The following is a 17,332-nucleotide window of genomic DNA, read 5'->3' as shown; positions in this document are numbered from 1 at the left end:
CCCATAACACCAGGATCACGCCCTGAGCCGAAGGCAGACGCTTAACCGCTGTGCCACCCAGGCGCCCCAATCCATACTTTTAATCTAAATGTCAAAGCCAAATACTGATTCCTGAAACTTGCAGAGAGCTCAGATTTTTATTTCATTCTGGTTTCCTCTTTGGAGCAATCAGAATTGTGGGGAGGCACAAGAGATCATCTGATCCAGCCTCTGCCACCCCAGTCTAATGGATAAGTGGGCATAAACTCTCTTCCAAGTTCCCACTGCACATGCATGCTGAGGTGTTCCTCAGGGTCCCTTCTAGCGTGCACAACCTTGACTACGACACAGCTGCTCCTGTGGGTGACCTTGGTCTCACATGCTCCACTCTAAGTTCATTTCCTCCTCCACCTCTATCCAATTACAGATGAATGAAAAATTTCATGAAAAACAAGTTAAAGCATTAGCAAACGTGTCCTCAGCTCTCTGAAGTAAATTACCTTATTCCTTTATCCTCTTTTTCCTTCAATCACCTTCATGGCTGTCTTCTGAGCCTTCTAATGAGCAGTATACAAAGCTAATTTAAATGTTATAATAAGGTTTTAACAGGCTAACTAAAATAGTACCTTAAGACTCCTACATGACAAAGAACTACTGTTCCTATAACATTCTAGAAATAAGAAGACAATTTCAAAAGCCATGGCGGGGAAAGAGACCTAGTTTTGGACCAAGCCTCACGTCAAACTTTAAAGTGTTCCTCAAATACAAGGGATTTCATTAGCATATGTACAAGCAGGGTAAGTGGAGGGTCCAGAAACTAATTTCAAACCATACCACACACCGAGACACCTTGTAAAACACCACCAAACCACCCTAACATGTCATAATCAGAAATCAGTAGTTTATCCAAAGGGAAGGTATTCCGACGCTCAGGTTAAGAGATTCAGTTTTCCGCCTCAATTGGGCCCTCGATGCTGCCCCAGAATCTTGTCATTTGCCTTAGCCCCTTCTAGCCTTTTCTCTATAGTAGCTATCTTAAGACTTCACTTTCTCAAATTTCTAACTTGCCCCCCATTCCTCTCAACAAGACATTATATCCTACTGCCAAGGACAGAAAAAAGTTACCTAACCAGAACTCCTTAAACTTTCTTGCTCAAATCCACTTTTTCCTCTTTAGACTCTGCTGAAAAAAGAGCTTGCAATTCCCATAGTTTCTACTATGATATAGTTTCTACTATATCTTATGTAGATATATCTTAGTAAACTTATCTTAGTAAGTAAGTAATCCTACCTTAGTAAACTACTAATATATAGTTTCTACTATATCTTATGTAGTCCTAGATATCTTCAAAATTACTTCCATCCTCAAGCTCCATCCTTTCCTCTACATGTTATCTTTAAAACCTATGACAACAAAAACAGAGCCCCTCGCCCACACTGCATCCATTCACTAGGGTGGTGATGTCATCCTCCCGATCTTACCAGAGACTCTGCCCTCTCCACCACCTCTTCGGTTTTGAACTGTTTTCAGTCTTGCCCTGTCTACTGGCTGCTTCCCACCAGGGTTTTGTTGTAATTGCTCTTCATTCTCTTAATGCTGTTCTTTCTTATGTTGCAACATTTGAACTTCTACAACAGTTGCAAAGACAGTACAAAGAACTGAATACTCTTCACCCAGAGACCCCGCTCAAGTTTTGTCAGTTGCCCCAATGACATTGTTTATAGCAGAAAAGATCAGGCACTGCACCGAGCTGTGACATCTCTCTAGTCTCCTTCAACGTGGAATAGTTCCTCAGTCCTTCCTTGACACTTAAGTTACATAGATTTAAGTACATTTGAAGGGTTTAGCTAATGAAGCTCAATTTGAGATTGCCTGATGCTTCCCCAAGATTAGATCCAGGTTATCTGCTTTGGCAGGACTATCACAGCCGTATTCTTGTGGCAGCTTTTTGGGGGGACACCATGTCACTTTGTCATGTTGGTGGGAATAACCTTAATCACTTAATCAAGACAGTGTCTGCTAGATTTCCCCACTGTATTTTTTCCTTCATTATAATTATAAATATTCTGTTGAGAGATGCTTTGAGGCTATATACATATTATTTCATGCCACTTTTACCCTCAGTTTTAGCATCCATTCATATTTCTTCCCTGAATTACTTATAACTACCTATCAAATGATTATTTTTAGTTCCATTATTCCTTCTACATTTATTAGTTGATATTCCACTTTAACGAATCACTCTCTTTTCTCTCGTTTACTTGTTAAATGGGTTATAACCTTTTACTACCACTCTTTATTTTAATGCTCAAATTTTCTCAGATTTGGCCAATGGGAGCACATTAAACTGGTTCCAGTGTCCTTTCGACTTATCCCATCATTCTTTTTATTTTATTTATTTATTTGAGAGAGAGAGAGCATGCACACATGAGCGGGGGAAAGGAAGAAAGAGAAAGGAAAAGAGAATCTTAAGGAGACTCTCCGCTGAGCACAGAGCCTGACATGGGGCTTGATCTCACAACCCTGAGATCATGATCTGAGCTGAAATCAAGAGTCCGGTGCTTAACCAACCGAGCCACCTAGGTGCCCCAACTTATCTGATCATTCTGGAGTACTTTCTTACTTTCTAGTGCAGCAAGATATTCTAAGCTCTAGCCCCAGCATTCAACATTTCTCCAAAGAGCCCTACTCCCTTTAAGTAGACAGTGTTATTTAAAGACCAAGATCTGGGGCGCCTGGGTGGCTCAGTCATTAGGCGTCTGCCTTCAGCTCAGGGCATGATCCTGAAGTTCTGGGATCGAGCCCCATGTCAGGCTCTTCCCATGGGAGCCTGCTTCTTCCTCTCCCACTTCCCCTGCTTGTGTTCCCTCTCTCGCTGGCTGTCTCTCTCTCTGTCAAATAAATAAATAAAATCTATTAAAAAAATAAAAATAAAAAAATAAAAAATAAAAAAATAAAAAAAAATAAAGACCAAGATCTGAACACTAGCTCTGTTCATTGTTACTAGAGTGCCACTATTCTCAGGACCTGGGGGAAAGCCTGGGAAGAGCTAGAAAGTATGTGTCTGTGTGTGTGTGTGTGTGTGTGTGTGTGTGTGTGTATGTGTGTGTAAATACACACATGCATTTACATCTGTACAGTTCTATTTTTATCTACATAAGCTGAAAATCATGAGTTCATACTATTAGCTCCAATTCCAATCCATTCCAGTTTTCTCTTTTCTTTTTTTTTAATAGATTTTTTATTTATTTATTTGACAGAGATAGAGACAGCCAGCGAGAGAGGGAACACAAGCAGGGGGAGTGGGAGAGTTTTTAAATATTTTATTTATTTGGAGCCCGATGTGGGACTCGATCCCACAACGCCGGGATCACGCCCTGAGCCGAAGGCAGACGCTTAACCGCTGTGCCACCCAGGGGCCCCTCTTTTCTTTTTTTTAAATATTTTATTTATTTATTTGAAAGACAGAGAGAGAACATGCTGGGAAGAGGGGCAGAGGGAGAGGAAGAAGCAGACTCCCTGCTGAGCAGGGAGCCGAACATGGGGCTCAAACTGGGACCCTGGGATCAGGACCTGGGCTGCAGGCAACGCTCAACTGACTGAGCCACCCAGGCGCCCCAGTTTCTCTCTTTTCACCTTCCTCCATCCATAAAAAAGCTAGATCTCTCCATCCCATTTACAATAGCATCAAAAACCATATGTTACCTTGAAATTAACTTAACCAGAGACGTAAAGGATCTATATTCTAGAAACTATAAATCACTCTTGAAAGACATTGAAGAAGACACAAAGATGCAAAAATATTCCATGCTCATGGATCAGAAGAATTAACATAGTTAAAATGTCCATGCTACCCAGAGCAATCTACACTTTCAGTGCTATCCCGATCAAAATACCGAGGACATTTGTCAAAGAACTGGAAGAAACAGTCCTTCAATTTGTATGGAACCAGAAAAGGCCCCAAATCGCCAAGGAACTGTTGAAAAGGAAAAACAAAGCTGGGGGCATCACAATGCCGGATTTCGAGCTGTACTACAAAGCTGTGATCACAAAGACAGCATGGTACTGGCACAAAAACAGACACATGGACCAATGGAACAGAATAGAGAACCCAGAAATGGACCCTCGGCTCTTTGGGCAACTAATCTTTGATAAAGCAGGAAAAAACATCCGGTGGAAAAAAGACAGTCTCTTCAATAAATGGTGCTGGGAAAATTGGACAGCTACATGCAAAAGAATGAAACTTGACCACTCTCTCACACCATACACAAAAATAAACTCCAAATGGATGAAAGACCTCAATGTGAGACAGGAATCCATCAAAATTCTAGAGGAGAACATAGGCAACAACTTCTATGACATCGGCCAGAGCAACCTTTTTCACGACACATCTCCAAAGGCAAGAGAAATAAAAGATAAAATGAACTTATGGGACTTTATCAGGATAAAGAGCTTCTGCACAGCCAAGGAAACAGTCAAAAAAACTAAGAGACAGCCCACGGAATGGGAGAATATATTTGCAAAGGACACCACAGATAAAGGACTGGTATCCAAGATCTACAGGAACTTCTCAAACTTAATACGCGAGAAAACAAATAAACAAATCATAAAATGGGCAGAAGGTATGAACAGACACTTTTCCAATGAAGACATACAAATGGCTAACAGACACATGAAAAAATGTTCAAAATCATTAGCCATCAGGGAAATTCAAATCAAAACCACACTGAGATACCACCTTACGCCAGTTAGAATGGCAAAGATAGACAAGGCAAGAAACAACAATTGTTGGAGAGGATGTGGAGAAAGGGGATCCCTCCTACATTGTTGGTGGGAATGCAAGTTGGTACAGCCACTCTGGAAAACAGTGTGGAGGTCCCTTAAAAAGTTAAAAATTGAACTACCCTATGACCCAGCCATTGCACTACTGGGTGTTTACCCCAAAGATACAGACGTAGTGAAGAGAAGGGCCATATGCACCCCAATGTTCATAGCAGCATTGTCCACAATAGCTAAATCGTGGAAGGAACCGAGATGCCCTTCAACAGATGACTGGATTAAGAAGATGTGGTCCATATATACAATGGAATATTACTCAGCTATCAATAAGAACGATTTCTCAACATTTGCTGCAACATGGATGGCACTGGAGGAGATAATGCTAAGAGAAAAAAGTCACGCAGAGAAAGACAATTATCATATGGTTTCTCTCATCTATGGAACATAAGAACTAGGAAGATTGGTAGGGGAAGAAAGGGATAAAGAAAGGGGGGTAATCAGAAGGGGGAATGAAGCATGAGAGACTATGGACTCTGAGAAACAAACTGAGGGCTTCAGAGGGGAGGGGGGTGGGGGAATGGGATAGACTGGTGATGGGTAGTAAGGAGGGCACGTATTGCATGGTGCACTGGGTGTTATACGCAACTAATGAATCATCGAACTTTACATCAAAAACCAGGGATGTACTGTATGGTGACTAACCTAATATAATAAAAAAAAATTAAAAAAAAAAAAGCTAGATCTCAGTAGTTCAATATATTTACTTATTTGCACAGTCCCCTGCATGTAGCCAGTCTTCTGACCCCAACTAGCCGTCATTCCCACGTGGCTCAGGGGTGGTTCTCATCAAACATTTCTCAGAGTCATCTATTCTCACTGTCTTCACTTCCTCACCTTTAGTCACTTTTCCACCTAATGCAATCTGACTTCCATTCTGGTTGAGTCCAGCAGTCACCCCCTTATTACCAAATCTAAAAGATCTTTCTCACTCCTTTTCCAACTTGAGTTCCTTGCAGCATCTGACACTCTTTGAACATCCTCTGCTTCTTAAAATACTCTATTCCTCTGGCTTCTGTGACTCCCCAATCAACCTGTTTTGCCTCTACCTCTTTGGTCATTTCTTCTTCAATTCCTCTATGGGCTTTTTTCCTCCCCTTGCTTAATTATTACGATGCCGGGTTTTGTCCTAGCACTCCTCTCCATGCAGTTCCTGAGGTAGTTCATCCCTTCCCATGACTACAATTAACTTATTCTTTCGATTTCCACTTCTAATCTTTAATCTAGATCTAATTCCCAAGCTCCAGACCTATATAATGAAATGCCCATCAAATATCATTCCTTAGGTATCTCTTAATCACTCCATACAAAACACATCCAACACAGAAATCATTTCCACCCCATGCTGTCCCTCAAACCTGCTCTTCTTTCTGAGGAATTGAATTCAAAGAACAGAAATGCAAGCTGTTCAGTGGCCCAAACTTAAGCAATTTAAGAACCATTGTTAACTCACCCCTCTCTCCCATCCCTACATCGACAAGTATTAACTCCCAAATCTCTCTCAAATCTATTTCCTCAGCGATTCTATAGACTGAGCAATCATCATCTTGTGCCTGGATCACCACCACAGTCTTCTAACTGGCCTCTCATTCTTGTCATTCTTCCACTCTGATCTGCACAATCCTTATAAAACAAATATGATCATGGTTGTCTCCTTAAAACCCTTCAGAGACTTCCCACTGCCTTCAGGCAGTCCAGTTCCTCCACGTGGCTTACCAGACCCTGCATGAGCCTGCCCCAGCCTACCTTTACAAAACCATCGCTTGTCTACTTCAAACTCAGGCACATTGAAATGACTTTCACCTCCACAGTCACACAATATTCCTTCGAGTCCCTCTGCCTCTTGACTGCATTGCTTGGTCAAATTCTACTCATCCCTTAAAACACAGATATCACCTTCTCTGGGAATCTTCCCAGAATGCTCCTGCTCTGGTCCTTCTACAGTACTTTTTATTTCTCTAGAGTGCATACTACACTTTATTGCAATTGCTTGTTTAATTATTTAATTTCCCAACCAAATTGTTAGCTTTACTAAGACCTCAGAAAGAAACGGAAACAATGACTTATTCACTGCTCTATCACCAGAGCCTAGCAAAGTGGCTGAAACCCAATAGATGTTCCCTAAGTATTTAGTGAATAAAAGAGTCTCAAAAATAATAAACCCTATAGTTGCCACAGACAAAGTGTACACTACACAGATACACATTAACACAAGGCACGGGAAAATATAGCTTCTTTCACTCCTTGCCAATTTGAAAAATGGCATCTTTAAATGTAATAAACAATAATGCAACCATACTAGCCTGAATGAAAAGAATTATTTCCCACAAATCGAAAAACACAGAAGTTCTTCTTCCTTTCATGAAAATAACACACACAACTCAACATGTGAGAGACCAGACATCTTGTACCAAGAGAATTAGAATAAGAGTGAATGTTTTGGCCCTTTAGACAAGCTCTAGGATATTCTCCCTACATACACTGTGGACACATACATGCACACACACATTCACACACACTCACAATGTCTCTGAAAATACAGAGCATGATTAAACAAAGAAAAAATAGATAATGAGCTTCTAAAGGTATATTTCCATATTTAGTATGGTGTCTGGCCCAAAGGACAGGTAACCCCAAATGTGAGAGACGACACCAGAGTATAACCCCAGCCAACTGCAAACACCAAAGGTTGATATTGGGGGAAGGAAGAGACCTATGAAGGGGATTAAGATTGCCACTACTTACTGTACACTATTATAAGCCAGATCCAGGTGACATCATCTTTACTGTCCCATTTTACATATAAGGAAATGACACTTGAAGGACTAAATAAGTAACCTATAGCTAATGAATACCAAACCGTAGTTCTCTCCAATCCTTGGTGCTATACCCCAAGCCAGGCAGGACCTAGTCACTTCTTTAGACTAAAGACAAATTTTCCCTTCAATATCCTCTAGCTAAGGTTACCATAAGGTTTATTCACAGATTTAGAAAACAGATGGTTATACCTTCAGGAGGAAACATTTTTATTGTATTTTTTATTTTTCTAGTTTTAGTTTTTTAAAGAATTCTTGTTAATCTAGATGGGTGTGATAAACGTATCGTGGTGAATTTTTTTAAAGATTTTATTCATTTATTCATGAGAGACAGAGAGAGAGAGAGAGAGGTAGAGGGAGAAGTAGGCTCCCTGCGGGTCAGGGAGTTTGATACGGGACTCAATGCCAGGACCCTGGGATCATGACCTGGGCCAAAGGCAGAAGCTTAACCGACTGAGCTACCCAGGCACCCTGTATTTTTTTTTTTTTTTTTTTAGTAATGGTCCCTCACAGATGGAGGAGGGGGGCGAGATTTTTCTAGAGGTACTTTGAGAGCAATACTTTTGAGTACAGGGACTATTTTTCCCCATTGTCCTCTCTAGATAGCTCCAATTTCAATCTTGACTCAATTTTAGAACTTTTAAAGTGACATGAAAAGGCAGTTTTATGTATAATGACCTATATAAGATGTTTTAATTCTAAAAGCAGGACTCAAGTACACTGCTTTGGAAAAGGGATCCTGAGGCTCACCTATCATTTTGCCTTTCAGAATCAGAGAGGCTTGAGGATACAAGGCATACTGTGAGAGGGGGAAAGGATGAAACTGTAAGCTCCATGTCAGAACCTTAGTCCCCTTCTGCCGCTAGACTCCCTAAATGATAACAACCAGTCTTATATTCCTCAGGCAGGAGAGTGGAGAATGTCCTCATGGGCAAAGCTAAACACACAAACACACACACACACACACGATCTCTAGCTACTGACATGTGGGCATCACACCATGATAAAGCTGGGTTTCCACCTGAATAATGAATATTGAAGCTCATATAGGACTTCAAATTTGCATTTTTGTGAGTCAATCTTCAGAATGGACACCAAGGATCACCAGACAGTCAAGGAAGATCTCTAATGGGAAAGACAGAGATCAAAACAAATAGAAGAAATAAAGAAATATGGAAAACAAAACAATGCAGAGAAAACTTCAAAAATACTTACAGTAATAATTAACATTCTCAGAGAAATGAGAAGATACAATAATTATAAAATACAAAAAGGATGCAATTTAAAAATAAAAACCTTTTGGAGAGCCTGGCTGGCTCACTCAGTAAAGCTTACAACTCTTGATCTTGGGGTTGTGAGTTCAAGCCCCACACTGGGTGTGGAGATTACTTAAAAAAAAATAAGGGGTGCCTGGGTAGCTCAGTTGGTTAAGGGTCTGCCTTCGATTCAGGTCATGATCTCAGGGTCCTGGGATTGAAACCCACGTCGGGCTCCCTGCTCAGCAGGCAGTCTGCTTCTGCCTCTCCTGCCCACCCCTGCTTATACTCCCTTGCATGAGCTCTCTCTCTCTCAAATAAATAAAATCTTTTTAAAAAAATATTTAAATCTTTAAAAAATTATTAAAGTTATAAAAAATAAAAAACTTTTAAGAAACTTTTTAGTTACAACAAAAATAATCTAATTTTAAAAACTGAAAATAAAATCAAGTAAATCTCCCAGAAGACAGAATAAAAAGACAAGATAGAATACAGAAAGGAAAATCTAAGAATATTGCTCAGTCCAGGAGGCCCAATATCTAATCAACAGTTGTACCAAAAAAACAAAACAAAGATAATAAATGAAAAATTATAAAAGATATAATACAAGAAAATTTCCAGATTGAGTTTCTAGATTGGAAGAGCCCACAAGGATAACTAGCACAAGAACAACAACAACAAAAATCCACTCATTTTCAAATTTTTAAATTTAGATTATCAGAGATAAAGAAATCCTAAAAGCTTCCAGAAGCCAACAAAAATAGCCCTATACAAGAAAACAAAAATTAGAATGTAACTATATTTCAAAACAGAAATACTAAAAGCTAAAAGATAATAAAGGAACGTCTTCAAGATTCTGAAGGAAAATTATTTCCAACCTAGACTTCCATACCCAGCCAAACTATCAAGTAACTGTGAAGACAGACTTTATATATTTACACATCTACAAGTTCTCAAAAATGCTATCTCCTACACACCCATTCTCAGGAATCTATAGTGTATCAGCAAATGTGGAAAGTCAGATTAAAAAAAAAAAAAAAGAAACATGGGTCCAAGAAACAGGGTTCCATGTTTAATCCAAAAGAAAGATGAAGGGAATACCTAGAATTCTTAGAAGAAAAATAAATAAAATTCCAAGAATAATAATAAAAGGAAGTTCCAGGACAACAGTTAAGTAGAAAGTCTAGACAGTAACCAAGCAAAATCAGGGAGATGAAGAAGAGAGAAGTTTTGAGAGATAACAAAAATTAAAAGAATAACAATAGTAACAATAAACAATGGAGAGAGCACCTAGTGAGTGTGACTAAATTTAAAAGGTATTTCAAGTATGTCAGAGAGTTTGTACATGATTTAGAGGAAGATAAAAGAAAAACAAAGCAACTGGTAACATGAGGCAATTATTAACTCTAAGGAAAGGAGAAGTTGCAAAAGAAAGGAAATATGATTTTATACACCATGTAATTCAGCTTTGAATAGTATATTCATAATATAATAATGTAAACACTGAATACTAAGTTAACAAAAATGGCCATTGGACAACATTGGAAGGGCAGAGGGAGGCAAAATATGTACGTTGGGGGCCAAGAAGGGTCAACAGAGAGAATCACGTAAGACAGCTATATCCCCATCCTCTAGGTTTGAAGTCAATAGATAACACATCAAACTGAAAAATTAGAAAACAGCAGTAGAAGCAGGTTATTTGGGAAAATGAAGATAAACAGGAGAAATAAGTAAAAGTTAAAAATGACTGATTCTGAGGAATAGAAAATAGGAATAGGAAGCATTGGGCTAGATACCCTATTACCTTCTAGTAATATCTGAGCTTTAAAATTATACATACGTACTACTTTGATATAACGTACAATTTAAGAACACAGTAGGAGAATATTTATAAATAAAATAATATGTAAAGTCTGATCCATTTATAAATATAAATACACACACATACACACAGAGAGAAGCTCTGGAATGCATGTAACTGTTACTAGTGACTGTCTCTGTGTGATGAGGTTACAGGAGTTTTGCTGGTTTCTTCTTTTCCTACAAAGATCTGTTTTGCTATTTTAACAAGAAATATACTTTTTCTTCATGAAGTATTTTAAAACATTTGCTTACCTTAGCTGATTTTTTAATACTTAAGCCTCCATCCAGTTTAAAAAGAATTGTCATGTTGTATCCAGTCTGGTTTCCATGTCCATGAGGCCACCAAGTTTCTACAGTAACATTCTTTGAAGAAATAATGTAAGTCATTCTAAGTAATCTGTGGCATATCTTCCACAAAATTATACAGTGATTAAGAGCATTTTATCGATGCCTCATAGAGTCAAGCACAGAAATTCTAGGTTCCATATTATGCCAAATTATACCAACCCATAGATAATATTTAAAAATCAACATGATATGTGTTTAGCATGGATTAATATACAAGAAGAGAAAGAACAGAATAACATGGGTTTTCAGAAGAGCAATTATTTCTATCTTTAACACTGAAGTTTACAATTATTCTGTATTCTTAACAGAATACAGAATTCCATTTAGAACTGGACTTTGAGGTTGACTCTTCTCCCAAGCCCAGAACCAGAAATTGTTTGGGGTCCTCACTTTATCCAAATAGTCACAATGTTGCTTTACTCCATCCTGTTCAGTTCACAATGATCAATTAGAGGAATAAAAAAAGAAGAAAAGGGAAAATACAGCCCACTTTTACCCATGAAGGATCATGAGTTTAGAATTAGATTTTTGCATGGAAAATAAGCACCAATATTCAAAATAATTTACTGTATTTAATAATCAGTGAAATCAGAAATAATCAGAAATTATACAGAAATAATCACTGTATTTAAATGTAATGCTTAGAATGTATTTGGATTTAGGATACTGCAACAGTGCAAAAAAATTCAGGTAAAACACATCTGACTTCTGAGAAAAAAGGAGGCCAAATCACATATTCTCCATTTTCTTATTCTTATAACTTGGGAATATCATTCCTTAGTTCGTAACACACACAAAACATATGAGAGGTTAAAAGTGAAGGAGAAAATGGAAAAGTACATTTTTCTTTCATTCTCAGTCCCTTCTTTCTAGCCATTTCTTTTGAATAGTATTGCTTTTCATCTAGTGGCTCTAAGGAAGTATCATCATTCACCTTATTAATTTTCACAAATAGCTCAACAGTCCTTTCCCCAGGTTGAAGTTCAATGCTGTATGTCTGCTGTGTTTGCAGTTTAGGGATGGCTACGATCACTTGACCAGAAACTGGCTTTGAGCTGACAACATCAAAAGAAGACTCTATTTCAAGATTCCACTCCTGGGTATGGTTATCTAAGGCATAGAGGGAAAAAAAAAAAAAAGAAACACATATATACATACTATATGAAATATGCCAAGCATGATTGCTGTACTCCTTAGGATTCATTGAAGAAAAAACTGAAGCAGCTTCTAAACTAATAAGCACTCCACAGATCCTGTCATGACAAAAAGTCCAGCGGAAATTCTCATTTAATCTTTAGAGTTTAATCATTCACTTTGGTTTTTTGTGTTTTTAAAATCATTCATTCTGAAGAAGAATAACCAAAAGTATAGATTTTATATACTTTTGTTACAATCATAAGTCATAAAAACTTTATAAATAGGGCATGAATAGAATATCACAAATGAAAATATAACATAAATTTTCTAAGATTGATACATGCTTGTTCCTTTTTATAAAGCAAAGTAAAAATACAGAGTTTTTAAGCCATTTAATAAGGTATAAACTTAGATGTAGTAGAATTAATCGTGTGAAAAAGCAGAGATATACAGTTGACCCTTGACGACACGGGCTTGAACTACATGGGTCCATTTATGTGATTTTTTTCAAAAAATATATTGGAAAGTCTTTGGGAGATTTGTGACAATTTGAAAAACTTCATAGTAGAACTACAAAGCTTAGAAATACCAAAGAAAATATAAGAAAAATTTAGGTATTATTGTAAGACTACAATATATAATACATACACAAAATATGTGTTAGTCAACTCTATGTGTTATTTGTAAGGCTTCTGGTCAACAGCAGGCTGTATTAGTAGTGAAGTTTTGGGGGAGTCAACAGGGCACCTGGCTGGCTCAGTTGGTAGAGCCTGTGACTCTTCATCTTGGGATTGTAAATTCCCATCCCACGTGGGTGTAGAGATAACTTAAAAAAAGTTAACGTGAATTTTCAACTGCACAGGGAGTTAGTGCCCCTAACCCCATGTTGCTCAGTGCTCAACCATTTTATTTTAAATGTAGATTATGTAACCAATACATATGTACTGAGAACATTCTGTGTGCCATGTAGTTTGCTAAGTGATGGGAATTACACGGTGACCTCGATAAACACGGCCCCTGACCGCATGAGTTAAGAGACTAATGGGATATAGACCAATACAAAAGTGAAATAATACCACAATGGGAGAAATACGAGGTTGTTCTGAGAAAACACTCATAGGAAGGAAGGTCACTTAACTTACAGACGGTGAGGGGAGGCCTTTATGAAAAAGCAGTATCTAGCTGAGCCCAGAAGAATGCTTTCGCTAAGTTCAAAGGCAGATGAGAAGTATTCTAGGCAGGATGAAAAGCAAAGGTGAAGTGAGGAGAGCAATGCTTTTAACAACAACTTGAGCAATAATGAAACTGGTAAAGGAGATAAGCACGACGGAGTAAGTAAGCAGGTCCACCTCATCCTGGCTCGTGTGAGGAGTTTGACAACTTTACCCTAGATCAATGAGGAGCTGCTGGAGATTTTTCATCAAAAAGGAAAACACAGGGTGCCTGGGTGGGTAAGCCTCTACTTTCGGCTTAGGTCAAGATTCCGGAGTCCCAGGATCCAGCCCCACGCTGGGCTCCCTACTCAGCAGGGAGTCTGCTGAGGGAGGCTGACCCTCCCCTTTCTCGTGTTCTCTCTCTCTCTCTCATTCTCACTGTCTCTCTCAAATAAATAAATCTTTAAGAAAAAAAAAAAGGAAAACACAATCAGATCTGTGTTTAAAAAAAATTACAAAGGAACCCATCACAATAATAAAGCAGGATAAAACGGAAGAAGCAGAGAGACATGAAACTTCTATCTGTGCAAAAGGGATAGAAGGTGCCACTTGGAAAATCTTGGAATGGAGAGGAAGAAAAGAAAAAGAAAAGGGAGCATGGCTGAAGAGGAAAGTCACGGGGAGAAAAGAAAGATGAGACAGTTGCCTAAGGAATAACACTTTGGGAATGGAGTTTGTGAATGGGGTAGAATGTTGCAAGAGGGTTCTGAAGCAGCGTTTTATATTACGTGTAATATAACCCCTTCCTCCATCATCCATTAAACTTAAATCATTTAGTCTCCAGAATAGAATCTGTGTTTGGTTTTGGTTTTAAAATAAGACAGTATGCCAAAGGAGGCTCTGGGCAAGAGCAGAGTGGAAAAGCTGACTCATATTTTTTAAGTTACACGGGAGAAACCAGGGATGGAGTACCCAAAACGGCTGCCTAGGCAGGATGTCAGAGCCACCAACAAAAGTTCTCATTCCTTACTGCCACAGGAAGGACACTGCCTGGTGCAGATGTACTTAGCTTTGTATGATCTAGGACAAGAAACAGGAATTTCCTGCTGAGTGGCTTCTATTTTTCTCTGTGAAAAAGAGATGGGAGAAGGTTATCAGCTGACAAGTATCTTAGAGACCCTTTTCCTACAAATAAGGAGGGGACTAATAATCACGGCTCTGCTGCAAATGAAGGAAAAGTATATATGCTGATCAATCAGCAAAGACTTTATAACCGGCATTCCTTACAAATGTAGAGCCACAACCAGGACTACGGTACAGGTGATCATAGCACGTCTCACTATCTGCGTCCCACATCAACCGAAGGTAGAGACGGATTGGATGCACACGGAAGTAAAACTAATCCTGGACTTAAGAACTATTTTATTTTTTAAATGTTCCATTCTTTTTTTTAAAAGATTTTATTTATTGGGGCGCCTGGGTGGCACAGCGGTTAAGCGTCTGCCTTCGGCTCAGGGCGTGATCCCGGCGTTATGGGATCGAGCCCCACATCAGGCTCCTCTGCTATGAGCCTGCTTCTTCCTCTCCCACTCCCCCTGCTTGTGTTCCCTCTCTCACTGGCTGTCTCTATCTCTGTCGAATAAATAAATAAAAAATCTTTAAAAAAAAAAAAAAAAAAGATTTTATTTATTTATCTGAGAAAGAGAGAGCACAAGCTTGGGGAAGGGGAGGGGCAAAGGGAGAAGCAGATGCCCCGCTAAGCAGGGAGCTGGCCGCAGGACTCAATCCCAGACCCCGAGATCATGACCTGAGCCAAAGGCAGATGCTTACCCGACTGAGCCCCCAGGCGCCCCTTAAATGATCCATTCTTCGGAACACTAGCCGATGAGCCTTGAATTAATTAGTTCTGATCCAGCCAGTTCTCGAGTTTACCCACCCATAGCCTCCAGTTTTTCTAAGATAGAGTACAGTATACCAAGACAACCGCACTTTGTTAAAGATAATTTCCTCCTACCAAGTATATACTAATTCGCTCAATTTTCCCTTTACAGCATTTTTATTGTTTTTAAACAAAAGCACACACTATAATCTGATCCAAAGGTATTTATTTTCTAAAATATCCCTAAATCTTTGGCAGCTACATGACCTTTAGCTCCTTACCATATTCCCTCTGGCTTCCTTTACTATCTCTTATTTTAAGGAATAGTAATAGATGACGTTTACCAAGAACTTCTGTGAGCTAGGCACTGTATTAACTTATTTAAGCATCACAACGTTTCGGTAAGGTAAATACTATTATCATCATCATTGTCTAGATAAGAAAACTGAAATACAGAGGAATTAAGTAACTTGTCCAAGGTCACACAGCTAGTAAGTTGTAGGGCTTGGACATGAACGATGACAGTCTGAAACTAGAGACTGTACACTTAACCTCTAAGTTATGCCAATCATAACCAAATACTTTCCCCCAAAACCATGTCTTATTGGTGCTCAGAATTTTTACAGCAGAGAGGGGTAATTATATAGGGCAGTATTTATTTTAATGATATCAAGTGATGACAGACATCAAATACATCCTTTGGCTGAGTCTTTAATCACAACAGCACAGAGTCATAAAACTTTTGAACTAGCTGTTGACAGATCATCTAGTCTACTTTCCTGTAAGTGTTTAATTCCCTCTAGACCACAGGCTGACAAACAACTGGTCTTTGGGCCAAATCTGACCTGTCTCCTGTTTTTTTGTAAATAAAACTTTATTGGAACGCAGCTGCTGTGGACTGAATTGTGTCCCCCCCCCTCCACCTCTGCGAAATGAAATTCGTATGTGGAAGCCCTAACTCCCCAGTATGATTGTTATCTGAAGGTTAAGTACTTCAGGAGGTAATTGAGGTCCTAAGGGTGAGGCCCTCATCTGATAGGTCTGTGGTCTTATCAGAGAAAGAGATCTACCTCCTTCTTTCCCTCCCTCCCTTCATCTCTTTCTCTCTTTTTTTCTGTCTGCCTTTCTGTCTGTCTGTTTTTCTTTCTTTCTCTCCACCACCCCAAACATCTGAGGACACAGCAAGAAACAGCTCTCTGCAAGCCGGGAAGAGTGCAGTCACTACAAACCCATCAGCCTGCACCTTGATCTGAGCCTTCCCAGCTTCCAGAACTGTAATCAATGTCTGTCATTGAAGCCACCCAGCCTATGGTATTTGTTACGGCAGGCCAAGCAGGCTACAAAAACAAACACGCTCATCTGTGTATGTGCTGTCTTCAGTTGCCTTTGTGCTACAATGGCTGAGCTGAATAGTTGCAACAAAGGCCATATGGCCCAAAAAGCCTAAAATCTTTACTCTCTGACCCTTTACAGAAAATGTTTACTGATCCCCACCCTAAAAAATCTCTCTAATAACTGTAATGAAAAAAACCCTGCCTCACAAAATAGCCTTCTCTTTTTGCTAGTTTTGACTATTGTAAAGTCTTCAAATTGAACTAAAATTTCCTTTTCTTTAATTTCTATGTAAGGATTTTAGTTCTGCCCTACTAATAACCCAAGTTCAAGCTGACCCCTTGGGTGTTTCCTATCACCTCCTCTTCAGTGGAAAATCAGCTGCTTGTAAGAGCCTCTGGCAGGAAGACAATGCAGTTCCCAAAGCTTACTGGCAGTTTCTATTGCTTCTAACAGGGCAAGTTCTGAAGTAAATCAGCAGTCCTCTAGGGCTCATCCAGTTAATCCTTGGGAGCTGCTAACTGAAAAAACTAAGGCTGCAGAATTCAAAAACCAAATACGAACACTTGCAAGTCTATCGTGTCATTAGCAGAGACACTATACCGATATATTTTGCCCTTTCCTCTTCTTCCAAATGGAATACAACCCTTCCTTCCAGAAGTCATGGAGAATTTAAGTAATTTAGTTTCCAAAAGCACACATAGAGTCTTAAATCATCAGTAATTTTCCTG

At 39.1% G+C, this 17,332-nt stretch overlaps 1 protein-coding gene across 5 annotated transcripts in view; it reads right to left on the bottom strand.

Moving 5' to 3' along the window:
- Positions 1-17,332, bottom strand: part of MANBA (mannosidase beta) — a 112,940-nt gene that overhangs the window by 59,884 nt on the left and 35,724 nt on the right. For all 5 annotated transcript variants that reach the window (XM_002916498.4, XM_034671444.1, XM_019796686.2 and 2 more), the window contains 2 exons: positions 12,034-12,209; positions 11,004-11,114 (listed from right to left, as the gene is read on the bottom strand). In XM_002916498.4, the coding sequence (XP_002916544.1) occupies positions 11,004-11,114; positions 12,034-12,209 (287 nt within the window). The remainder of the gene's footprint in view (positions 1-11,003; positions 11,115-12,033; positions 12,210-17,332) is intronic.

Source organism: Ailuropoda melanoleuca, chromosome 11, assembly GCF_002007445.2.
Source record: "Ailuropoda melanoleuca isolate Jingjing chromosome 11, ASM200744v2, whole genome shotgun sequence".
Lineage (NCBI taxonomy): Eukaryota > Metazoa > Chordata > Mammalia > Carnivora > Ursidae > Ailuropoda > Ailuropoda melanoleuca.
The sequence above is the reverse complement of the archived record's forward strand: the minus strand, read 5'-3'. Positions and strand labels throughout refer to the sequence as shown.